Source organism: Paramisgurnus dabryanus, chromosome 19 (genome assembly GCF_030506205.2).
Source record: "Paramisgurnus dabryanus chromosome 19, PD_genome_1.1, whole genome shotgun sequence".
Taxonomy (NCBI): Eukaryota; Metazoa; Chordata; class Actinopteri; order Cypriniformes; family Cobitidae; genus Paramisgurnus; species Paramisgurnus dabryanus.
This window is the reverse complement of record NC_133355.1, coordinates 12,075,627-12,094,204: the sequence shown is the minus strand read 5'-3', so window position 1 is coordinate 12,094,204 and position 18,578 is coordinate 12,075,627. Positions and strand designations below refer to the sequence as shown.

General features: G+C 36.5%; 3 protein-coding genes across 4 annotated transcripts; 2 read left to right on the top strand and 1 right to left on the bottom strand.

The window, feature by feature from the left end:
• Positions 1-6,389: 6,389 nt before the first annotated feature.
• Positions 6,390-8,591, bottom strand: fam221a (family with sequence similarity 221 member A). The gene is made up of 5 exons (XM_065282264.1): positions 8,446-8,591; positions 8,070-8,243; positions 7,513-7,703; positions 6,985-7,191; positions 6,390-6,508 (listed from the first exon to the last, which is right to left on the bottom strand). The coding sequence occupies exons 1-5, from the start codon at positions 8,508-8,510 to the stop codon at positions 6,417-6,419; spliced, it is 729 nt and encodes a 242-aa protein (XP_065138336.1). The 5' UTR covers positions 8,511-8,591; the 3' UTR covers positions 6,390-6,416.
• A 327-nt stretch (positions 8,592-8,918) lies between these two features.
• On the top strand, positions 8,919-11,937 carry ccdc126 (coiled-coil domain containing 126). Its single transcript, XM_065289221.1, has 3 exons — positions 8,919-9,197; positions 10,159-10,628; positions 11,034-11,937. The coding sequence occupies exons 2-3, from the start codon at positions 10,394-10,396 to the stop codon at positions 11,303-11,305; spliced, it is 507 nt and encodes a 168-aa protein (XP_065145293.1). The 5' UTR covers positions 8,919-9,197; positions 10,159-10,393; the 3' UTR covers positions 11,306-11,937.
• A 928-nt stretch (positions 11,938-12,865) lies between these two features.
• tra2a (transformer 2 alpha homolog) lies at positions 12,866-18,260 on the top strand. Of its 2 annotated transcripts, none has more exons than XM_065289208.1 (9): positions 12,866-13,023; positions 14,422-14,543; positions 15,090-15,249; positions 15,442-15,495; positions 16,223-16,411; positions 16,955-17,070; positions 17,176-17,313; positions 17,394-17,461; positions 17,601-18,260. In XM_065289208.1, exons 1-9 carry the CDS (start codon positions 12,988-12,990, stop codon positions 17,609-17,611), a joined length of 894 nt encoding a protein of 297 aa, XP_065145280.1. In that variant the 5' UTR covers positions 12,866-12,987; the 3' UTR covers positions 17,612-18,260. The 2 variants fall into 2 exon arrangements, with proteins under 2 accessions (XP_065145280.1, XP_065145271.1); XM_065289199.1 differs by having other exon boundaries at positions 12,867-13,023; positions 17,391-17,461.
• The last annotated feature ends 318 nt before the right edge of the window (positions 18,261-18,578 follow it).

Sequence of the window (18,578 nt, the reverse complement as noted above, 5' to 3'; positions counted from 1 at the left end):
CTTTAATAAAACCTTCTGTGTCTCTTTCTGACCAATACGATGACTTTAACCTGTCAATCCAATCATATCTTGTAAGACTTCAGGCAAATTGGGGACATGGTGTTGTTCTGTTTATTTCTATACATAAATCTATGTACAGATCATCAATTAACACCAAGACTTATGTGAGATTCACATACAAATCAAGATAAATTCATTGAGATTATAAATTTATTTCAATACCTAGTGGTTGATTTCTGAAAAAGCAGTTACGCCCAGAAACGCACGCATTCACGTAAGCACCTGATTGTCTGAGTCACTGTGCGCAATTACTGTTCTTGTTTCTGTTCCTTCTCTCTGTATCTTCTTAAACATGTTACATAAAAGCCTTTATGTTGAAGAAAAGACTTAAAAGCTGTCCGAGATAAGAATGTAAAACTAATTTCTCTCCACTCAAACACCAATTGTCCCCTTTCTCTTTTTCACCACCTTTCTCTTATCTTTCTCTGGTTTAACAATGTCTCACTAATCCATAAAACAAGAAACTTGTAATGCTCTTGTTTTAATGAAGCAGTCTGTTTTCTCTTTTGTCTATGTCCATGTCTGCACCCACCAATAGTAATTCGTCCACAGGTCAAGATCACCTAATTGGAAATTGACATCAGCTGATTTCTGAACAGCCCTCCAGACCAAAGTCCATTTTGGAAATTCAACCTGTTGTTGTTGTTGATTTGACACGAGATCAGTCTGTCCCTGCACCGTTGTGCATCTGATGGTATTTGGGGTGTGGATGCAGTAGTTTTATGCACAGAGATTGTCTTTAACAGTGAAGTTTTATTGATTTTCCACAGCCACATGCTTTCACGGTTTCCTTTGTGTCCTCGCTCACAGCCAGAATCACCTTGAATATATAAAAACACCAGTCTTCATCCCAGTTCCACTCCTCCTCTTTCCATCCAAAAGAAGATTGGAGAAGAGCTGAAGCATCTTAAGTCACATCCAGCTTCGATACGATTTTCAAGCGTTCTAACAAAGAAATTGAAAAAGCAATTGTCTTGACGTACGTTTAGGTCTCACTGCTTTGATTCATGGTAATTGATGTTGTTCTTGGCGACATCCCACAAAAAAAACTATGACAATTGTGAAGCAATCTGTCGAGACTATGGGAGACGGAAACGAGGCACTCTTGAGGCGACACTTTACGAGGCTGGAACGCAATTCAATACAAAAAGACTAATAATAAAATGCTTTGTGATTAGTTTGTTGGACAGTTCCTGCGTTACGTGGCGTGGTCACGACTGCAAATGAAGCCGTTTTAACTGTTTCAGCTTCCTGAAATATATCAGTGATTGACAGCTGTGCTATGAAGAATCTGTGTATTACTTTACATGAAAGTAAACTAGCAATGAATATTTTTCTGGTCTATTTTCTACTCTTTTCGGTGGCTCCTCAAACACCTGTCAATCACAAAACCATGGCAACTCAAGGAGCAGAGCACATCAGTTGCTATAAAGACCTCAGAGAGGTTTCCATGGCAAGGAGATTAGACTCCCAAGCAAAAGCCATAAAGTTTTTTTGAAGTTAGAAATTTTGAAGTTTTCCTTTTTTTATTGTTAATCTATTTTTGCTACCTTTTAAATACTTTACCTTATGCCTTTCTGTTTGTTTAGAATTTGGACCATTGTCCCAAACCAAGCCTTTCAATCTGGATATCAACACACACACACAGTCATCAAAGACTCAAAACAAATCGATATGTCACCTTTCAGATCAGACAACATCCCTTCCATAGCTCACTCTTACTGTGTTTTGCCTCTTGGACACAGGTGTGTGTTTGTAGATTGTTTGCGTTTAAGAAATACTGCAAGCTTCCCTTGGACACCTGCTCGGGTCAAAAGGAGACAAAGTGTGTTTCACAAACAAATAAAGACACCACCATTTAAATCATGGTAATCTTTGTTACAACAAACCCTAGTTAATTATAAAACGTGGCCAGTTTCCATCAACTTGATACCTTATGGTTGTCTTAATCACTTCTGCGATTACATGCTTATTTCAGCACCAAATTAAAATTCATGCAGTGTACCACAGAAAGGAAGGAGATTAATCTGATTTCAATGTGAATCACTTTATTGGCACAGATCCACTGAATCTAATCAGATTAATTAAACATGCATTCTATCTCCTTTATTGGATATGTTGTCCTGATTTCGCTCTGCATAGCCATTTAAAACCTTGGATGGTTATTTTATATTTAGTTAATAAACTGTTAATTCTTATTTTTTTAGATTCATTTTCAATAAGTTTCAATTTATTCACATCTCTGTGTGTGGGTGAGTGTGTGCATATGTAATTTCATACCAACAAATTATGGTTCATTTTAGCACATTTGTGATGAGCAAATTAGTAGTGCTATGATGTCATATAGTGAAAATTGATCTTTTACATTCAAATAATTTGAATGCATGTAGCCAAAGAGCCACTGCTTAAATAAATCTAAATAATAAAATTAATCTTAAGCAATAATAGTTTATTTAAAGACCGTTAAAAGCTGAATAATTAATTATGTGCTTTCTATTATATTAAGACATTTATTTATTATTTTAAAGTGAAATCCTCAAAGAGAACTGAATCAAAAAAAAGAAATATCTTCATCCTTATTCATTTCCTTTATTAAACAACTAACACACAAACACATACAGTACTGTGCAAAAGTCTCAGGCCATCATGCTACCATTAAATTTGTTGTTTTTGCAATTGTACTGTGATCATATATAATTATTTCTCTGTCTTTTTATTAGAATACAACCCGAAAATACAGGAAATGTGTTTGTAGTATTAAAAACAAAGTATAAGCTGAAGTGTCAAGTATTTAGGGTAAACTTCCACTTGAGCAATACTGACTAAATACTGACTGATGCCTGAAGAAGACATTTAGTTCTGAAAATTGTTTAATTTTGCGTAAATATTAACTGTATTTTCTATGTGTATCTTAAAAAGAGTGAAAAATAAATATGGATGGACATTAAAATTTTTGCTAAAACAACAAAGCTGGTGATGGTGGCCTAAGACTTTTGCACAGTGCTGTTTATCTATTGAACCTTTTATTTATTATACAAATATGTTCTGATCTGTTTATCAGACACTTTATCCAAAGCACAAGTGCATTAAAGTAAACATTTTACCAGTGTGTGGTCCCTGGAAGTTAAACTTGTGACCTTGGCTTTTTTAGTACCATGCTCATTGAGCTTTACAGGAAACTTAATGAACATTGCCCTCCATTGAACTTACACCCAATTCATGTTGTGTCTTTCCCTGCTTCTGCTCTCGGTGTCTTTAAATGTGTCTCTTCTATGCAACTAAAGATTTTGAAATGAGGGGTTTGAAGGGGGTTGACGCAGGAGGGAGAGAGAATAAATTAAAGACATTGAAGAAGCAGAAAGACGTGCAGGGTGTATAACATAATATGATCTTAATGAGACTTAATATAAATAGAGGACCAGGCAAAGAGCGGCAGTACAAAAGAGGGTTTTTTAAATAAACCAGTGAAGTATTTTCAGAGTGTTGGTGGAGATGAAAAATCCACCAATGAGCCACGAGTTTTATTGTAAATGCGTTTGGTGTCTTTTCCACAGCCTACGTCACCAAAGACAAACCTCACAGGTCACATCTGCACATTCCATAAGACAGACAGATGTTCTTGAGAGCAATCGAGTTAAGAGGGATATCAGAGCACGGTACAAATATATAAAAGGGAAGTCGAATCAAATCTAATCTAATGGAATCTTGAAGAGCTTACGATGAGTCATAAAACGCTTACAAATAAAAAACAGCACATTTAAATATATTCGATGACACACACGCACACACACATATACACAGTGGAAGACAGAACTAGTCAGAAACCATTCTAGTGGAACTGTACCAATCATTAAGGGTGAAATTGTTTCTTCTTTCTTACAGCTTCCTGAACATAAAATAAATGAACGCGAGCCAGAGAGCTTGCAGAGTTCACAGGACACACAGCCCTCTGTGTCTCATAGATAGAGCACAATGACTCTTTTAATTATGGTGTTTAATTGCTATTGTACTTCAGAGTAGAGCTATTTAAAGCCAATTTATTCAATCAAAAAATGGCCTTGCACAGTTAATTCAAGAGTGAAACGGCATTGTGTGTCAATACTGACCTCTGATGGTGAAAAGTGGATTATGCATTAAATATTTGATCCCAGAAATAAGTAGTTTAAGACATTTGACTGCATTCTGCATTGCATGACCTAAAACCATTAAAAGCGTTTATTGACATGTAGGGCCCTATTTTAACGATCTAAGCGCATTGTCTAAAGCGCACAGCGCAAAATGGGCGTGTCCGACTTCACTTTTGCTAATTTAACGACGGGAAAAATGGTTTGTGCGCCGAGCGCATGGTCGAAAAGGGTTGGTCCTATTGTAATGGGAGTATTTTGGGCGTAACGTGCAATAAACCAATGAGAGTCTCAGCTCTCATCCCCTTTAAAAGCCAGCTGCGCTGCGCTATGTCTAATCCCAATTTAGATGACGGACTTTGTAAACTGAAAAACTAAGCGGAGGAAGAAGAGCCCCAGTTTAAGATTAATGTTAAATAATTGTGTTGTTTTTCACTTTCACTGTGTTGTTTGAAATTGTTATTTTTTATTAAAACCTTTAAAACATGTTTTCTTTTAGTCATGGAAGTAAAAAAGCAGGCTTGTAATTGCTTTAAATGTATGGCTATCCAATATCTATTTTAGTCTATTTTAGTTGCCTCAAAATAGCAACGCGCCAACAATGCGCCTGAACACACCTCGTTTTCAGACCAGAACGCCCATGGGCGCAAAAGGGGCGCAAATGCATTTGCTATTTAAACAACGCGGCGCTAAAGGTGAAAATTAGGATGGAAACTAGCGAAAGACACTTGCGTCGCGCATTGCGTTGCATTGTAAGTGTGTATAAGTACATGTTAACGATATGCAAAAGGTACATACCCCAAAGTAAACGATGACGCGAGTTATCGACTCCAACATAAATCTCTTTTCTTGGACTACAGCAAACACACAGATTTTAGGTTACAGTTTACTTCCTGGGATTGGTGATGTAGACAAGACAGACATTATCATAATTCCTCCGGCTATGGATTTACAGCCTGTAAGTTAACTCCTGTTAGCAACTGAATCTTTTAAACATGGTAAGGAGCGTCACGTTTCCGGCTGACGTCAGAAGTATTCAGGCCAATCACAATGTACAGATTAGCTGGCCAATCATGAACATAGAGCTTTTCAAATCCGCACATATTAGAAGAAAGTGAAATCTGGAGCTACAAAAATGTACGGTATGTGGAAAATAATGTGTTTTTTAACCATAAACCACACAAACACATTGTATTATAGCAAATACACAAAATAAAGTTGTTTTTCAGCAATGAAATAGGGGCTCTTTAACAACTTTTTTATGAACTGAGAGGCTACACGGTCAGAAAATAAATCAAAAATAGTCCCTAGCTATAGGGCAGTACCCTTTGCCAAACTACACCTTTGCACCTAAAGAGGTCATATTAGTATCCCAAAGGTACATATTTGTACCAAATGTCTAGATTTCTGTACTGTACCTAAATGGTACATATTAGGACCTTTTCAAAGGGTACTGCCCCAGTGACAGCTCTTGGGACCATTATTTTCTGACATATGGAATATTTGTACTTAACAAAGTTTCTCACTAAGTGAACTGCCAAAAGCTTAAAGTTTATAGCATAGGATGTAACATATAAGAAGTAAAATATAAGAGAACCTGCTGATTTTCTCCTAGTTTCTTGGGACAATAATGGCAACACTGCTCTGTTTGCTGTGGAGTCAAGAAATATCTAAACATTGAAAGGTGAATATAATGAATAGGTGAATATAGAAAAGTACAGAATGTCACATTTGATTTTTCACCTGTTTTAACATACACAATTGACCTACTCAACGGAACAGCACGTTTGGATTTTACTACTTTTTGTCTAATAAGATCATATTGGGACCATTAGCTCACAAGTGTTAAGTGATGAGCTGTGTCCTGATGCATTAATTGTTCACACATGAGATGCAGTAAATGTGCAGTATTTATATCCATTGCTTCTGCAGTCTTAGTCTTGCAGTTGGTGACAACATACATAAGGCAGGATGAAAGCTTGTTGTTCTTAGTTGGTAAAGCGTGTATGTGTTGAAACATGATCAAATGTTAATAAAATGTACAGTTCTGTACTTTTGGCTCATAGTTATCTTAATAATTTTGTTCCACAGCAAACAGAAATTCTGTCTTTACTTCTGTCACAATATTTATGAAGAGCACTGTATGTTTTGAAAAAAACATTTCTAAATGTTTTTTTTCTTCATATCTATTTATTTGATATATAACTCACATCTTAGATCTTTCAATTTTAATCAGTTTTTCTTGTTAGATTGATGGATGACTCTTCCATCTCTTCCATCACATTTTCTTCCCTCTTCATGTGCTGCGGGGTTACATATTTGACCTAACAATGTCAAAAAGAAAACTATTTAATAGTATAAAGCTTTATATTTTAAACTGAACTTAATTTGAAACACTGTTATGAGGTATGATTAAAAAAAACATCAACATTCAACATGTAGCCTACAGTATGTACATATGTTTATGGTATTGAAATATGAGTTAATTCAAGGTTAAGCAATATAGATGTCCTCACCAGCTGTTTGGGTATGCGATGTATTGGCTGTATGTAAGAGCATACCACAGTGTCAACAAATATCTAAATTTAGAATTTTAAAGCTTATTCCTTTAACCTAAACATTTACACACATACAAATATATAACGTTTAGTCTATAAACAAAACCACAATATATATTATGTGTAATGTTGGCTCTAATGGAGTCTGCTATACCAGTATTAAAATGATTGACGTGTTGTGAAATAATGCCTTATAAATAGGTGATGCAACCCATTGTGCTTGCTGTTCAGATGTGTATTACCTATACCACTGGGATCCAGTCTCAGGTAGCCATCTATCAGTGAGCTGAACCCAGTCAGGCCTCCCATGGCCGCATAGGGAACATCTCTGCCCACTGGATGACCCCGTGCCACACGCTCATCCCTGGTTTCGACCATCGTCACATGGGCATATGCAGGCTGACCACATCCACAGGTGAACGGACTTCGATAGCCACGGCAGTCAGAGCCTGCAGGTAGACAGAGGAAAACAGGTATCTTTACTTTAAGCTTCATTAAATTATTATGCTTTTCCAGAAAGTCCACCTAGACCAATATAAATTTGGTTTATGGTTAGTGTTGGACTGTTACTGATTTAGCTAGTGGACATAAAAGCTGGTTAACTAGGGTAGTCTTTTTGCCTGAAGGGTCCACCACCAGCATCCCTTTCTGGTATTCACAACAAAACCTAAGCTGGTGACTAGCTTTGCTGGTCTTTTCAGCAGGAAAGTACACTAGAAGATGATTAATTCTGTTTTTTTATTGTGGTTAATAGGTTATGCAAAACTCACATTTTTTGCATAGGTGATCTGGAGCCTCGCTGTGCTCACTGGTTGTGTGCTTGCACTGGCAGCGTACTGGCCTAGATCCGTTGATATGCACATACTGATAGGACACGCACTGACAACCTCTGGCTCTACAGGGCAGGAGAATCGGTCTCTCTTTTGACAACTCCTCAAAGTCTGTGCGGTGCTGTTTATATCTGAAAATAAAAAACACAGCAGTCATTTGTGTGTGGGTCAGGTTTTCCTAGGACCAAACAGTCTTGCAATTATAGTCAACCACACTCACAAAGGGACTAATGTCTTAAAATCTTTTGTCTAAAAACTTTTATCCAAATAGGGGAGAATTTAACATTTTGCACCAGGCAACAACAGTAAGCTTAGTACAAATTATGTTTACAAATAAGTAGTATTGAAGCTAGATGTAAACTGGATAAAAGTGTTATTTTAGTAATAAATTATATTAGGGTAGTCTACAGCAAATAATTAGTCAATAAAACAGTCAATGCAAAGTCCCCACCATTATATTAAAACAAACATTTGTGTGTATTGCTGGTAACACACACCTATGTGTACAAAAGCAAGGTGTTTCCGGTCCAATGAGTTTGCAGTCTATCTGTCCCGGGACACCAAAACTGACATAAAGTCGGTTCTGTATTCTTCGTGGCACCACTGTTTCTTTGTATTTCTTGAATTCGTCCTCTGAAAACAGCTGCCCTCCATCATCTTCCCCTACAATTCTTCAATATGAAAATATTCATTGGTTTAAATGAAAAGAACGACATGACATTTACAAAACTCCCTTCTTGTACACAACAAGTATTCATTAAAAATGAATAAAAGAGGAGAAGAGGAGAAAATAACAGGCGTACGACGTGGAACAAAACGTAGAGCCTATATTATTATTACTAGTAAACGAACACATCGTCCCAAAAAACCCACCTTTTGTATTCTAAATAGTCATCCACAGCATTGGCTGCATGCTTGTTAGTGTGTATCCTTTCCATTCCACTGTGATTGTGAGTTTATTTTTGTTTTAATGCCTAGTTTTAAAAACTACAGCCTATCACAACAACACACGACGCTTGTTTTTGTATTAGTGAGTATGTTTCCAGGCAACACGTCCTCAGTTTTTAACAAAGACGATCTGTTTATTGTCAGTTTTTTCTATTCGGTTGGATAAAATTGGTAAAAATAAACAAAGAAATAAATATGTAAAATACACGCAATAATCGACTTTAGTTTTTAATTTCCTTAAATGTGTTCGATTTCATGCAGCGCTGTGCATAGAGGAACCCGGATGACGTCAAAGTACCGCGAGAGCGAATTGAAGGCTGCGCTATCTTTATGGACTACGTTTCCCATGCATAGTGTGCCCCTGGTAAATCACGTGATTGCGTAACACGACGTCGTACGCAACATCAACAGCTCGTGTTGTCACCACAATCAGGGAACTAGTGTGAAAATGTGTCGTTTTTAGTTCCTAGTTTAGCCACATAAGGAGCTGCTCTTCGCAATTTTAAATGTTTTACCTCTAAATCAACGCGCGATGTATTTTATGCGGAGAAGTCTGCTTGGAGGTTATGAAAGAGTTTATATATTGTTTTAAAAATGATTTGCCTGCTAGAACAGTTATGCATGCGTGATAATATGTCAAGAGTGTGGAGTCACCGAATCTGACGCATTACTCAAAGGTAATTTTGTCATTTCCTTGTGTTTGTATTATTACAGGTAAAGACCGATTAGCGGGCTGTGTGGTCATCTCACCCTCGGCCTTGTATTAAAGCAATAATAGTAAAGGTGAAATCGTCATTTGACCAGTTTGGTTTCAGACCTTTAGACCCAAGTGGTGTAGTAAAACAAAGATGATTATATGCAGATGCATGATGTGAGTTCACTCAAAATGCTAAAAGACACTTTATGATATGTTTTTATACTAGCTGTGGGATTGATACATGCATGTAACATCCCTCTATTTAGCTTTTTATCAGATAAAATGTTATAATGGAGTTGTGTTAAATAAACCTAAAAAATGTAAGGTTTCTGCACTTAAAAGGTAATTTGCAACAAGGTGCATAGCTTTAATCCTACTTGAGATTATAATTCTTATTGCATCATTATGGTATTAATTTATTGTGCAATACTAATGTGACGGGGCTTGACAGGGTGGAGTACTTATTTTTCAGCTACTGTAACTTATATCTCAATAAAAAAACTTGATTGTTTATTCTACATTTGTTAAAATCAAAATTCCAAATCACATTTTTGTTGCACCAATATTATATTATATTATAAATATAATATATATTGCGCTCATGCTTTGTTATTTTGAGCATTAGTTTAGACCGGAAAGTGTTCTTATTTCTTTATTTTAATTTGTCTTAATCACAATCTGAATGTGTGATCTGTGGTGGGGTGGGGAGAATATTGTGACCGTAGAGGAAGAGGGTGACCACAATGACTCAAAACCTGAAAGTCCACAAAGTGTGTGACACCCTTTTATTTACTTAAAAATAAAAAGTTATGTCTGTGTTTTTAAATAACTGAAGGCTTTAAATAATGCAGTAAGTGACTATGGTATGCTCCGTGTCAGTAAGTTTTAATATAATAGCTAATCTCACACGTGTTTGCTTTTTTGTCTATTGTATTTTGCAGAGAGTCCGTGCATTGGGAGCCCTGTTTGAATCCCAGTGAGCTCTAAGCTGATCCACCCCTGCTCCCTGCTCTGTCAATTACATATGCCGTTTCTCCATTCCAAAACTGATCTTCCACTCCACTCTTTCCACTTTTCCCAACATCATTATCCCAAGCTTTGAACCTGCCACCCTCTTTAAAACCTGTCCCTACCCCTTTCCCTTAACCTGAGTCCTGGCAGCGCTGCAGCATTGCCATGCTGGGTTGTCTGCAACGTAGGAGCATGTCTCACAGACTAAGTATATTGCTGGTTCTCTTTGGTCTGGTCTGGTGTCTGCTGTTGCTTCATTATACCGTCACACAACCACGTCGTCAAAGCAGCGCAGAGCTCCGGCAGCAGATCCTTGAGCTCAGTCATCGCTACGTCAAAGTCCTTAGTGAGGAGAACCAGAACCCTTCAGGGCCCCATGGCACCTCCATGGCAGGATATGGTGAGGACTTTATGCAAATAAATGTTTTAATGTTTACATAACCCAGACTTTAAAGGTTTGCCACCCTAGGATATTAAAGGATACTTTCACTTGTATATAAGTGAATTGCACCTAATGTGTAAACTGTATAGGCTCACATGAGAAGCAATATTCAGTCATCTCAGTTGCCTAATTAAAATAGTTTTCAGGTCACCTCTACCTGGTCAGGTTACCTGGGTTTAGAATTTCTATAATGCCTATAAAAATATACTCATCATTGTTATCCCTGCATCAGATTGTTTGCTTAAAAACCTCTAGTGAATAGCGTGCTATTACCACAAGCTAGCATGTGTGATGGGTGTGGCAGATTGTGGTTTAGAGTTTACTTTATCCTAATCCTTTTTACAAATTCTACTTTTGCCGAAGCTGATCTAAAGAGGACAATTGCTGTGCTGTTGGATGACATTCTAAACCGTTTGGTGAAGCTGGAAGGAAAAGTGGAGGCTGCTGTAAATGCATCAACGCACAACATCTCTCATCTTGCCGGGGGTGCCGGCACCCTCCTTGCTGCTGGAGTGACTGTTTCCAGGCCCATCAGGCAAAATATTCCTACCTACCGGAAAGACAGGCGTACCAACCCTCTGCAGTTTCCACCACAGTCTCCCGACAGGCCACATAAGCCGCACTCCTTAAAATAGCAAACTGTGCCATGGACATCTATCCCTTATAGAAAAGACTGAAATGTACAGAGATATATATTTTTAGACCGAAGCCGGTTTTAGACATGCTTTTTTGTTTTGGCCACGTGAGCTTTAGCTTGATTGTCTTTTATTCATTGATCACAAAATATTTTATTACTTATGTGCAATATGAAACTGGGGGTAATCGGACTACATGGACTTTTTTAAACGGAAGATTGTTTTTGATGTATGGATGGGTGTTTCACTGTTTCTTAATATATTTGCTGAAGGCTACTCAAATAAAGCATAATCTTCACAGCTAGCTAATAGTGTGTTAGGTGCACTTACTGTAGATGGACTCCAGAACAAAGGATTACGTGACCGTTTATGAAACGTTTTGATTGTTAAGATTACACACATTGCTGAACATTAACTATTTAGGTGTTAAAAAAAGAGCAAATCCAAAGAATATTTATCTTTTCGGTGAGTTGATGTCCTAATTTCAGATTGATTGTTAAGAATAGGGAATATACCTCATTTGCTCATAGTTTTTGAAATTGAACACCGATGAAACAGAATAAGCTTTCCAGAAGGATCTGTACCCCAGGAAATGACTGAAACTACACAATAAAATCTATACTACTGTTGGATTTGTATAAGTGTTGGTTGAACTCTATATCTGTGTTTATGTGAGGTGTGCTCTTTAAAGTAAGGTGAAAAGTGTTTATGATCCTTTAATCGCAATAAATGCAAAGGATAGATACAAAACTGATAACAATGATAACCATAATACAATAAAAAATAGGAATACGGAACTGTATGCATAGAGGCAGTGAGATTTAACCAACATTCCTAGTTTAAAAATACTAATAATAATAAAGATGATGATAATAATAGTAATATTAATAAATAGAAAATGTAGAAAATAGAAATCTCTTAAGGTGAAAAGTTCAGATAGTTAAAAAGTATAAGCTTTACAATCTTTTTTTAGCCTTGGTCTTCTTTACAACCTCTTTACACATGTTTAAAAGTATTAATAAAACACAGATTTAAATGGATATGTCAGCAAAAAAAAAAAAACTTCAAAAAATCTGTTATTATTTACTCACCCTTATGTTATAACAAATTTCTTTGTTCTGATGAACACAAAGGAAGATATTTGTAATAAAGTGGGAAACATAAGCACCATTGACTTCCATAGTAGAAAAAATACTGCTATAGACATAGTGGTTTGCTCAAAATATCCTCCTCTGTTTACAGCCGAACAAAGAAATTAATACAGGTGTGTACCAACATGAGGTTGAGTAAATGATGACAGAATTTTTATTTTGGGTGAACTATCCCTTTAAAGTGTACAAAGATTTTTGGACCTCCATACCTTTTTCGACCTTCAACATTAATGTAAATAAAATGTTATCAAAATAATACATTCAATACAAATCAAAACAAAACAACTACAGAGAGCAAACAGAATTTTTTTTTTAATCATTTCTTCATTCCTGAAGTCTATCACACCCTAAAAGAAAGATCACACCTCTGTCCGTTGAGGCGGATGTGACGTGTTTGCTTAACTTCCCTCCCATAGTTCACTGCGCGCATCTGCTAGTCGGCCATTTTCTGCAGTTACATCAGGAGCGGAAGACTTCGGCAAACAAAGTCTTCGTTTTTCAACGCGTCTACCAAGCGCTAATATTTTAAAAATGAGTGACGCCGAGGATAAACGTTTTGAGGAAAGGGTAAGCGTTGTTTTTATTTCAACTGTTTAACCGTTTACTTCAAATATTATTTCTCCCTCTTGGCAGTAATGCACGATTTAGTGAATAGCCTGCATCCCTTTTCTTTTGTTTATTTTTTACACAACTCCAGATAGATCAGTTGATATAAAATAACCCTCTTATTAATTCGCAAAAAACGTGTGTTTTGTAAATCACGAATAAGTAAGTCCAGCGTGACCTTTTTCCGGATATACTTTACATGCTAAACATCTGAACATACGCTGCTAGGTTCGTTAAGTTTTGCTCACGCAGAAAAATTCTAAATCTAAATGTACACATTATCTCACGAGAAAATAATTGTGTTTGTTTATTCAAAGTGTTAATAAACCTCTTGAATTAAAACACTCACAAGTAACAGAAATTAACATCCATGGTTTACTGGAACCAAACCAGCGTGTGTTGATTTATAAGTGTGAATCAAATAAATCATGTCTTTATGTTTTCTATAACTGTGGGACAAGCAGCCAAAGGATTCATAATTTCGTTTTGTGTGAACCAGCTTTTGCATGTATCTTAATCCATTCAATTTTAGATACTACCTCTACATTCACACGATAGCAACTTTTGGTTTCACTTTCCTGCAATTCAACCATTTCTGATCTTCACTCACCCTGTCTTACCAGTTCTTGTGTTATATAATCCAGCCAACACCGAAAGGAGTAGTGAAATCTGAATAGTTCACTTCATATTTTTCCTAAATTTCCCTTGATCTTAATTGCTCTGAATGTTCTTTTTTCATTAAGGTTATTGGTCGTGAAGGATTTGAAGAGTTAAGGCCAAGAATGTGGAAGAATATTCAAGATAAAAGAAGGCTTTTGAAAATGTTTACAGAGCAGACGGTTAAGTGGGAAGGGGAATAAAGAACCGAAGATCGGTCAGATAGAAGCACGCTCGCGTTATGTGTCTAAGCAGAAAAAGAAAAGAGATTTCAGATTGGGGTGAAGAAATGAAAAGGAAAGAAAAATGAAAACTGAACAAATGAAGACCGAAGAATAAAATGCCTGAGAGAAAGGAATAGCGTATACTGAAAACAGAAGAAAGAATGAGTCCGTAGGTTAAGTAAATGAAAAATTTGTGTAACAAGTGTCTTTCAAATCTCTCTTCATGATGATGATGATTGTGCATGTTTGTACTTGTATACCATGGTCATTCGGGTAAAAAAACAAGCATTCCTCTTTGTAAATATATAAATAGCGTTATTAACTGATCTTTGTCCCGTGAGAGAATTTAGTTAATTTTAATACTTCCCTCCGCAGCAGTATTACAGTGAATGTTGAGAGATGTGGTGTGTGAGTGTAATGGTGCTTGCTTTAAAAACTTTTGTCATGTAAATGTCGTAACTCGTTCCTGTAACATTAGGAAACCCGATCACCATCCAAATCGGAGCGCAGTGCCAAGTCGGAGAGCAGGTCTGGCTCTCCCAGCCCTTCCAGAGCATCCAAACGTTCTGATTCAAGATCACGCTCGCGCTCCAAGTCCAGGTGAGTTCGCACACTGTAAGTTAGTGGATTACCTAATTGATCAATTTATAGGGATAATTTACCCAAAAATTTAAATTTTGTCATTTTCTCTCTCTTATGTTGTTACAAACCTATATAATGTTGTTCTGATGAATACGAAGAAAGATTATGTTGGTTAGCAAACCAATTTGAGGCCCCATTGACTTCCATAGTTGGAAAAAAGAATACATGGAAGTCAATGTGGTCTCTGATCAGTTTGGTTACAAACATAAAATATAAAATATCTTCCTTTGTGTTTACCAATACAAAGAAATTAATACAGGTTTGTAGTAACGACATGAGAGTGAGTAAATGAACTATCCCTTTAACTCAAGTATTCCTGTAGCTCAGTTGGTAAAGCAGTGCATTAGTGAAAAGATCATGGACTCAATTCCCAGGGAAAACAAATACTGATAAAATGTATATGAATGCAGTTTGGATAAGTATTTAATAAAATGCATAAATATATTTAGAAAGTTACTTCAAAAGTTAAAAAACGCACATCAACTTTTGTGTATTTATTTTCAGGTCTCATTCTCGTCGCCATTCAAACCGGCATTACAGTCGTTCTCGATCTCGCTCCCATCGGAAAAAGTCCCGTTCTCGCTCTTACAGCCCTGACTACCGCCGCAAGAGATCCCAGAGTACATCACCTATGTCTAACCGTCGCAGACACAATGGCAGCAGGGTGAGTTTCATTAAGCACAATGGCTTATTTAAAATCATTGTAATTCAAAATTTATTGAAAGTGAATTGTTACTAATGTTAAAGGTTTGTTTTCTCTTTGCACAAAATGCATGTAAACCCCCAACACAGCCTCATGGGGACAAGCATGACTGTCTTTAATAACCCCCTTCATTCCCTCTTATTGCATCAACAGAGCTCATACAGCCATGACTCCAAAAAAGACTCGCACAGTCATGGTGATGCCAGGGTATGTGGACCTTTCTTAACTTTTTAACAATCACCAAATAGACCAAACATGTTGCCCCGTAGGGGTTAAGAGGTCCTAAAAGTATATATGTTGGCCGTTACAGATTGCTCATAAAGTGACTACATATATTGGGATGCCTCGAAAATGTTTCTAAGTAATGTTTTATTGGACGGAAAGCTTTATATTGTAAAGATTGTTTTGTTTTCTGGAGAAATATCTTTACCAGGGGTTATTAAATACTGTCACACAGTTACCCATAGAAATATGGGGGAATCAAGCAGACAAGATGATTTACCCCACTTTGTCAGGAAAAACTGATGAAGCATTTCTTAAAGTGTCTAATGTATATCCATCTCAATTGGAGTGATGTAACAATAAACATTGTGGAATCTAGACTGGTATTACGTATAAAAGAAATGCTTTCCATCATGTCCAGTAGTTATTTAATGTCATTGCAAGTGAGTATTTTCATTAACTTGATGGCTCTTGAGAGTTGTGTTGTTTTTTTCCTAACCAAGTTGATCATTTATTTACTTTTAATAAATAAGATATGATTGTCTAAATATTAACTTGTTAGTCTTAAAAAATATAATGCCATGCACACAATAGTAAAAAAATGTCACGGAGTAAACTCTGAAATTACTATAAACCAGAGAATTATTGTTTCTGTCTGGTATTGTACAAATGTCTAATCCTGCTAAATTGTGTCTTTTTGTCCCAAATCCAGGCCAATCCAGATCCTAACACATGTCTGGGTGTGTTTGGACTGAGTTTGTACACCACAGAGAGAGACCTGAGGGAGGTCTTCTCACGTTACGGACCTTTGGCTGGCGTCAATGTCGTGTATGACCAGCGCACCGGGCGCTCTCGTGGTTTTGCATTCGTTTACTATGAACGCATTGACGATTCAAAAGAGGTATGTCCTAATGGGTAACATAGAGTACTAAAACGGTGTGGGGGTTTGGCATTTACGTTAGCAAGGATTACGTTTTACCTCTTGACCAGTGTTCCCTCTCATTGTTCATGTAGAACTGAACTTAATTCTACTGGGCTGCCCCATGTGTGTAGATATACACAAATTAATGATTGTATTATAAAAATATCTAAATTGATAACTTGGTTTAATTGATATGATTTATGTAGGATATACATGTTTTCTTGAAAAACAGAGGACAAATGTTGAATTAACATACTGCCCACACTTAAAATTCAGTTATGCGTAACTGTACAGCTCTGATTGGCTAAATGCTGGTGAAGTTTTTAGTCCAGGCAATTGGACCAAACAGACAATGTAGTAGCTGATTGGGTCGTAGAACCAGATGACTTGCCAACACAAGATTAGACACTAAGCTGTTTTTTTACACATCTAAAGGCAGCTTGCATGACACAACTATTGACTGATGACAAATGCTCCTGGGTGTATCTTCTATGCAAACTTATCGTCTGTTCCTAACTATAGGCTATGGAGAGAGTTAATGGTATGGAGCTGGATGGAAGACGCATCAGAGTGGACTATTCCATCACCAAACGTCCACACACCCCAACACCAGGAATCTACATGGGTCGGCCGACGCAGTAAGTATTTTGCAGGCCAAAATAAATGTCAAAAACTTGACATTGGTCAAGAATTTACTAGAATAGATAAAGCAAGTTTTATAACACTATATTTGACTGTTACAGTAACGGTGGTGGTGGCGGCGGCGGTGGTGGTGGGAGCAGCAGCAGCAGTGGCGGACGGAGACGAGATTCACGTGGATATGATAACGATCGTGGATATGACAGATATGACCGTTATGATGAATACGACTACAGATACAGGTGAGGTGCACAAATATACCATGTAGAGCAGTAAAAAAAATTCAGTCCTGGTTCTGAACTGTTCCTCTTTTTTACAGCAGGAGGCGCTCTCCGTCACCCTATTACAACCGATACAGGTCTCGCTCCAGATCTCGCTCCTACAGCCCACGTGAGTTCGGATTTAAATGCCTTCGAACTTGTAAAAGAAGTTCCATTATTCACCAGTTAACTCAGAACCGCGTGAACCATGTGATGGACATTTTATTGTAGACTCATGCTAAAGAATCTCAACTTTTTGTCTTTTACAGGACGATACTAAGAAGATCCTGACCACTTTCTTTTTGCCTCTTTGCATCAAGTTATACATGAAGATAGAGTACCAGTAAAATTCACTGCAGTAGATAAAACCCTGTTTAAATGAGGAGCAGCCCTAATTTGACAAGATTGGTTTGTTTAATAGATGTACTAATTTGTAGTCTTTCTAACGTTTAAGGTTAAATGAAATGTGGATGGGGGGCATCATAATGAAATTTTGTTTTCTGTTTGTATGGTTTGAAATGACTGTACTTATTTGTTTTCTTCATATACCGAGTACCTTTTTAGTGTGTTTGTGTATGTATGTTGTCTTGAGATTGTGTGAGTAGCTTTACATCAATGTGATTTGGATTGCCTGTCTATGACATCAAAATACTTTATTTTCAAGAATAATTTGTGTTTATTTCTTTTTCAAGGAATAAAGACGTCAAAATAAAGTGTGTATCTTATCTTATCTTAACATGGCATGCTTTGAAGTACCATTTAGTCTTTTAAATGTATTTAAAGCTGTGAATACAACCATGTTTTATAGCCTGTACTGTACAGTACATACATAATCTCTGTAAGAATACTGTCAACTTGATTTAAGCAATGAATTTTAAAATTATAAAAACTATGTGGTGTCTAGATCTTGGCTGTATTATACAAATCTATGTAATTACCATGCTGAACAGTTAGTTAATTTGAACAAATTAAATCAAATGCTTTGTGTAATAAATGTTTTGAAAGACAAAACATCTTTTGAAGGATAAATGTTTAGGATTTAAAGTAAAACTGCAAAGCACAAATTAAAGACGTTTGACTTAATAAAATAATCCTTGTCTGTCATAAATATGAATATAGGATGTTTTTATTAAAATCTTTATTTGCACTCGAAAGCTTGAATGCATATAGAGCTATTTATATAATGTGAATTGGATTAATGTTTAGTCTTAAAACTAATGTTTTTGCATTAACTGGAAATTTTATGT